The following is a 7401-nucleotide window of genomic DNA, read 5'->3' as shown; positions in this document are numbered from 1 at the left end:
ACTATTGTTAAGAAGACACAGACACTTTTCTCTTGGTCTCCTTAAAAATACCCATCATCTATCATCATCTATCATCATCATCATAATCATGATCTATTCAACTACTGAACAGTAGAAAGACTGAAGCTAATTTTTCCCACATTTGTCTTGATATAGTAAGAAAACCTAATGAACAACACTAATACAGGCTGCATTCTTTTTAACTAAACTAGCCATGACACTTGTGAGCCAGCATGCATAACAGCATGACCCAGAAATAGGTAATGAAGTACACAATTTGCCAGAATAGACCCCTTTTTTTTTCACTGCAGGCGTTCTGAAATGTCAAAGCAGGAAAGGCACAGGTGGAATTAATTACAATAATGATGGGTCTAAAGTTGGCGGCCAGGTTGCCGTTGGCGACGCGCGTTGAGTGAGACGATGTAGCTCACTGAGCAGATTAACACAAAAACGACATGGTATTCTACTTTGATCGTGACAAACTGTGACTTTCTTGACTTGGGAATTTATTTTACATCGACAAACATCATGTGTGTAGTTCATGGCACGATTCATGCGCGATGAAAAAAGTATTTGTCTTTCACTACTGTATAAAGTTTTTTCCGAAATTAGGTCCCATAAGGTCCACCGGAAGGGGTGTGGCTTTGGCAAGTAATGATGACTAAAATGGTTATATTCAAAAGCTGTGAGGACATTTCCCCAACCTTCCCAGTGTAAATGACACCTGTGAGTTAGGCTACTTATAATTGCTACTTTAAATGTTAAAGTGAAACTCTCGACAGAAAGCAACGGAGGCTTTATTTGTGATTGAATATGAGTCAAACCTTTAGGGAAAAGCTTAATTACGACAAAACAGGCACTTTTAAGATTTACCATAGTTTCGTTTTTGGGGAAGCTCATTTTCAATGGGGTGCAGGGGCACTCGTACGCTAGCATCAAAATCGCTATTTTTAAAACACTAAGAAGGCTCGACACAACATGAAACTTTGCTCGTAGTATCACCAGGGTCTCTACACATGAACACAAGCATTGAAAACATTGTTTGTGTACACAGAGTTTACTAAAAAGAAGGTTTTTGGACAACTCACGTTAGCAGTAGCATCTCCGGCGCGCCGCCGTCATGGCAGACAAAAAGTGTCGATCCCCAAGTGCGACCTGACAGGAAGGCTTTGAGGAGCAGTTTACCATTACTCTCCTGGCTGTTAGGTCGCACTCGGGGATCGACACTTTTTGTCTGCCATGACGGCGGCGTGCTGGAGATGCTACTGCTAACCTGAGTTGCCCAAAAGCCTTGGTTGCTTTCTGGCGAGAGTTTCACTTTAACTTCCTGATAATACATAATCAAATGCACAACACTACGTTCCTGCAGCAGAGGAGACGACACTTTCAGGACACTATTTCAATACTTTTTGTTATAGTTTTGAGGTTTATTCAACCCAAATAATACTTTCTGATTCATTATTTATACCCAAATAATGAATGTGATTAACTTTACTTAGTGCCTGTAGTGGAGTGGGCCACAGTCTGGTAGTAGGCCTAATAAAATATGTGAATATTTCTTCATGGACAGTATTTAATAACACATTAAACAGAGGTCAACTGCTCCACGTTCCCGTCCTGGCAGCACTTTCAGGACCACAGTTTCAGAACTAAATACTTTTGTTAACATTTTGAGGGTTTAATCCACCTAAATAATACTTTCTGATTCATTATTTATACTTTAAAGGTTGATTCCACCCAATACTTTGATTCACTTTACTTATTACTGGAGTGGGCCACAGTCTGGTATTAGGCCTAATCAAATACTTCTTCCACCGCTGTTCTTCGAGTGCTGCAGTTTATTAACACATTAAACATTAACACATTTCTCCACGTCCCCTTCCTCCTACCTGCTCCGTACCTTGGCCCTTCCGCGCACGCAGCTCTTAGGTGAGGGAGGCTGAATTTTGTTCAGCGCGCCGTGCCGGGAACGCGCCCCGTGCCCGCGCTCTTTATCATACAGGTGCGCTCGGCCCAGCCCACAGCAGCAGGAGGACACAGCGCAGGTAGGCTGCAAAGTCGAGCCTTACCGTCAATACCGAAAGTAACAGAGAGACCGAGGTGACATGATGTCCTGCTCGTCTTTGTCGTGATGGTGAGGCGGGAGCATGGCGGCGGTCAGTATCTCAGCAGCAGTTAGTCGCAGTTCAGAGGCTGAGCCGATAACACGGCCACAGCATCCAGCCAGGGTTTCTTTTTACGGCAGCAGCGTATCAAAGCGAACTGTTGGAGTGTATCTGAATAGTGTACATTAATGTGGCAGGTGCTGACAGCGTTCAGAGGGCTGTTTATGTGGAGCTACAGGTGGCCATTTTAATGAGTTCCCTCTTTTTTTCTTTTCTTTTTTTTTAACAGAAGCAGCAGAGGCGAGGTGATATGACAGCGACACCAGAGAGCACAGTCAACATGGAGGAGTTCTTCAGCACGGTAACCTCACACACACACACACACACACACACACACACAGCCTCTGTTTGTTTATAGTCTTTTCACATATCCAGTGGGCTAATTGTGTGTGTGTGTTGTAGGTGGGGGAGGTGAGAGGCCTCATTGAGAAGACATCCCATCAGGCAGAGGAGGTGGAGAGGAGACATGGCGCCATCCTCTCTGCTCCCACCCAGGACAAGAGTGAGTACAGAGTACCAGCAGCACCTTGAACAGTGTTATCTGGATGGAGCGGTAGACAGGAGCTGAATATGTTTTTTTTAAGATGGTGGAAAAGTGGAAACTCAATGCCTCCCACTGTTGTGCTGATTGCTCCTAGAGGACTATCCCCTCCTTCAGGGCGCACACACACACACACACACACACACACACACACACACCCAGTTGGGAAGACAAACAATAGGTCCAAACTGCCTTCGACAAACACACCTGTGTCTGTTGGTAGAGTGTAACGGCCTAGAGATGGATAAACCACTTAACAACAGATATAACCACATCACACACAGAAGATTTTGAGGCTAAAGGATCTGCTTCACATACCTGGACAGTGATGATGATGATGATGATGATGATGCCAGTGTTACAGCCACAATCACAATATGGTTGCTTTGTTGATGTGGAGAGCTATTGATCTGTTTTGGTTGGCTAAATTCAACCTGAACTGGCTGGTCAGGGTCAAATTAAGCAGAGGATATTGACAAAGCTGCTAATAACTGCCTATTAAACCTGTTACGAATCCAGAGGTGGAAGAAACAAAGTGCAAATACTGTGTTATCTTTACTTGTTTTTATTTTTCAGACAAATTCTTACTTTTACTCCCCATATTTAAGCACAAATATCCGTACTTTCTACTCTTTCATTTTCAAAACAGGCCCTTTTACTTTAGTTTCAATGAATTTGAGGGAAATTATCAAATATTTTCATTTAGCATCATTGCACGCCATCTTCCCAGCGTCACAACACCGATTTCCACCCAGCTGCTGCACATGGCGCACGGAAGTTTTGCGACCAAAAAAGTCTGTATTTGACATCCTGGGAATGAGGCTGGACAATCAGCTATCTTTCTGGCGCATTTACGGACAGCCGGGACAAATCCTACTGATTCTACCTTTATGTTAATATTTTGTCATTCATTCATTCATTTATTTATTTATGCAAGAGGTTCAGTTAGCTTTGCACAGAATGGCCGGTATAAATGTCCTTCGGAGAGGTACTATTTTCTTTAATACTTCAAGTACAGTTTAGAGCCTGTACTTTTCTACTCTTACTTGAGCAAAAAAATATGTACCCTTTTGCATGCTTTGATTAAATCCATAAATCAGACAAGAGCACAATATAAAAATCATTATTCACCTTGGTGAAATTACTTCTGCTATTAAGTCAGCTTGTTATATTGTTCTCAGGAAACAAAAAAGAGCTGGAGCAGCTGAACAATGAAACCAAGAGGAACGCCAACTTGGTCCGAGCAAAGTTAAAATGTGAGTGAGGTATTTTTCTAATCCTTGTTCTTTTGCACAGTAGATATAGATTTGTCTCACGCTGCAGATGCAACAGTTTTTCATACAGTTTTTAAATTTGCAACATTATTTGGCTGTGGCCCATCATTGTTTTGAGACGATGAGGAGGAGGAGGAACTGTGCAGCACATCGCACTTCCCCCATTTCTGGAACGGCATAGTTCATGACACAGGATTTGACTTGCAAATACATGGGAGAAAAAGGCTGCTGAGCTCCACTGAACATACTGTCAGATTAGCTAAACCCAGATTGTAGAAAGATAAAAGAATGGTTTTTTTTTTATGACTGCAATCATCTTTTGTGTTCTTCCAGCAATGCAGAAGGACTTTGATGTGGACGAGAACAGTCAAAATGCTTCAGTAATCCAGCGTATTCAGAAGAACCAGGTCTGACAGCATTTGAAGTTCCTGTAATAAACCGAGTGCATAAAGATTGCCAGCTCCGAGTTTTATTACATCCTCCGGGGGAACAAAAATCTATAGAGCCGAATTAGTTCTTTCAAAGGGGCCTCAATCTTTACGCACTTGACGAGATCACCGCTGACAGCAGTCTGCGTCGGAGATTGATGTTTGAATTAATTCCTTCTCATTTGTGGTGCAATAATCTGATTTGAATTTCTGCTGACTACCCACTCCGCCAGCACTCCCACCTGACTCGCTGGTTTGCTGAAGTCATGAGGGGCTACCATAAGGCGCAAGTCTCCTTCAGAGAGAAATGCAAAGCACAAATTCAGAGACAGCTGGAGATCGGTGAGTCGACAAAATCAAACCAAAACATAAACACTTGTTCTTCCCAACACTCTGCTCAGTGTGGCGTGAATTGACTTCATATCATGCGCCAGGATCTTATCATGCCAGTACAGTTTTAGTATTTTCAGGACAACAGAGCCAACTCTTTTGTTTGTTTTTTGTTAGAACAGCTGTGTCGGTGTTTATATACCAATTACTCTTCATACATCCAGAGAAGTTTTTGTGTTTTTATTTCCTCTTTCCTGTAACTTTGAAGAAAGAATCTTGGCCTTAAATTTAAATAAGCTCTTTTCAACTACTTTATCCCTTCAGATGGGGCTGAAGAATAATTTGAAATATTGATACCTTAATGTGGCCAGTTAAGTGCAATATCTAAATCACAGGAGCTGTAGTTTTTTTTGATAAACGTAAAACGTCACAACATACCATTATGAGTGAAGCATTGTGGCGCTACAGAGATGTAAGTCCTTTACTCCAGAGGTAAGTTTGTTTGGTACAGACCCCAGCAAAATCACATCATCATCCCTGAAATTGAAATCCAAAGATTTACACAAAAATTGTGACTCGTATCACAAATGCAATATCTGTCAAAATAATCCGGGTTTATTTATGCCCCAGTACGCAGATAACGCACACACTCAGGTTGTTAAATCTACAGTAAACTCAGTTGAGTTTGGTGGAGGGACAGTGGCATAGCAGTAGGGAGGTGTAGAGGTGTAATAACGCCATCCTGTGGTGAACATCTGAACAAACAAAGGGCTTCTACCTTGGCACTTCTGCTCATTTTTAAAGATGCAACACAAAATAATGTTGACTGTCATTTGTGAAACCTTTCAGTGAAAATGCCACAGTCACCAGATGTTTTTCGCTTCTTTAATGAGATTAAGATCATCTGTGTTATGTGTGTCTCTCTCAGTGGATAAAGTGACTACAGATGAGGAGCTGGAGGAGATGCTGCAATGTGACAATCTTGCCATCTTCATATCTGATGTTAGTGGTTTTTCCTTCAGTTCTGGGCCACACAAATGACTATGTATTTGTTGATAATGCTACTGTTACTCTGTTTTTTGTTGTTAATCACTCAGATATGCAGTAACAGTGTAATTGGAAGCTGTTTCCGATGTTTGCTATAAATACAGCTGATGCACTTTTCCTTTTACAGGTCAGCTGTCAAGCTCGGATCTCAAGCCAGGCATTGAGTGAGATTGAATCTCGTCATCAGGACATCATCTGCCTGGAGTCCAGCATCAAAGAGCTGCACGAGATATTTGTCGACACTGCCATGCTGCTGGAGATTCAGGTAAGATGGCTTCCTCATTTAGACGGTTGTAAAGGGAATAAACTGAACCTGGCTGATGTTGATTTTGCTTATGTTCCATCAGGGGGATCTGATCAACAACATAGAGAAGAACGTGACAAGTGCTGCAGAGTATGTAGACATTTCCAAAGATGAAACCTATAAAGCAGTCGCCTACAAGAAAAACCCCTACAAGGTAGCTTCTCTCCCGAGCTTCTTTAAACCCTTCAAGAGGAAAACCACTGATAAAACTGCGACTGATCAAAACACCTCAGACTTGAACCATGACTGAGCTCCTGAAACTGTTTGAACATTGACTGCACCAAACATTCTGATCCACATCAAAGCCTGAGCTCGCAGGAACACACTTTGATTAATGGTACAGTGCCTGTCTGCCCCCTCCGATGCCTTTTCTTCCAAAGGATAACGAGGACGTTGTTATTTTTAACTTAAATAATGAATTTGAATTCAACTACTGTGATAATGACCTGTCAAATAAAAGTGACAAGATGCTGTGGACGAGACTTGAACGCAGGCTTGCAAGGTTACTGTGGACTGTCATAGGACAAATGCTGCATACAACATAAAAAAAATGTTTTTGTTATTCAGTGTTCAAATAATTTTTTAACACAATAACCCAACCAACATTTTCACAAGCTAAACACCTGGTTTGATTTGTTCATACATTCACTCACAGTAAAGTGATGTTCCTTTTGTGGCCAGTAGGTGGCATGACAGCATTAGCAAAAACTGTGAACGGGGCTCATTTGTCCTCCGTCCCCTCTGCTGTCCTGCTGAACTTGTTTTTGTCCCATACTGTGTGTTTTAATCATGTGCTGTATTGTGATATCATGCTGTCTAATACTCAGAAAGAGGTGGTCATAATGTCTACTAAAACCAAGCTGATCCTAAAATAAACCTTATTGGCCTCTGTACATAATGTGTTTCTGCCGCTTTATTCTAATGGATTGCAGTGACATCACATACAGAATCATTTTGTGTGATGTACAAAAACACTGTCAGAGGTCTAGAAGCTGTTTATCTGTAATGTACATGTTTTATGCTCTTTCCAAGAAAAAAGATGAAGGAATTATTCAATGTGACACTGAATGATTGAGTTACTTTTAAGCCAAGCTATCTGTGTGTGTTAGTGTCAGTCCACCACTTTAATTCAAAGTGAAATATGTTCAACGTCTGCTGAATGAATTGCCATGAAAGGTTGTAAATCATGCCCCCCTCACAGTGAATGATTGCCTAATAAGTTTTTCACCAGGCGCCATCATCCTGTCACCTGCTGGAATAATGACCTTATTAGCATCCTCTGCTGTACTTAATGCTCGCGTGCTAACATGCT

General features: G+C 41.6%; 1 protein-coding gene across 4 annotated transcripts; it reads left to right on the top strand.

The window, feature by feature from the left end:
- Positions 1–1933: 1933 nt before the first annotated feature.
- On the top strand, positions 1934–6982 carry LOC115593239 (syntaxin-2-like). Of its 4 annotated transcripts, none has more exons than XM_030436719.1 (9): positions 1934–2045; positions 2395–2466; positions 2568–2667; positions 3888–3962; positions 4314–4387; positions 4642–4750; positions 5667–5740; positions 5913–6050; positions 6133–6982. In XM_030436719.1, the coding sequence occupies exons 2-9, from the start codon at positions 2416–2418 to the stop codon at positions 6337–6339; spliced, it is 828 nt and encodes a 275-aa protein (XP_030292579.1). In that variant the 5' UTR covers positions 1934–2045; positions 2395–2415; the 3' UTR covers positions 6340–6982. The 4 variants fall into 4 exon arrangements, with proteins under 4 accessions (XP_030292579.1, XP_030292578.1, XP_030292576.1 ...); XM_030436718.1 differs by having other exon boundaries at positions 1992–2134; XM_030436716.1 differs by having other exon boundaries at positions 1998–2156.
- The last annotated feature ends 419 nt before the right edge of the window (positions 6983–7401 follow it).

The sequence above is a fragment of the Sparus aurata genome, chromosome 12, assembly GCF_900880675.1.
Source record: "Sparus aurata chromosome 12, fSpaAur1.1, whole genome shotgun sequence".
In the NCBI taxonomy this organism is placed as follows: Eukaryota; Metazoa; Chordata; class Actinopteri; order Spariformes; family Sparidae; genus Sparus; species Sparus aurata.
The sequence above is the reverse complement of the archived record's forward strand: the minus strand, read 5'-3'. Positions and strand labels throughout refer to the sequence as shown.

What these genes read in the sequence shown, in the direction of transcription:
- LOC115593239 (XM_030436716.1), top strand. An exon ending in AGCGTATTCAGAAGAACCAG is followed by an intron (nt 4,388 to 4,641) that starts GTCTGACAGCAT and finishes CCACTCCGCCAG; the next exon opens with CACTCCCACCTGACTCGCTG. An exon ending in TCAGAGACAGCTGGAGATCG is followed by an intron (nt 4,751 to 5,666) that starts GTGAGTCGACAA and finishes TGTCTCTCTCAG; the next exon opens with TGGATAAAGTGACTACAGAT.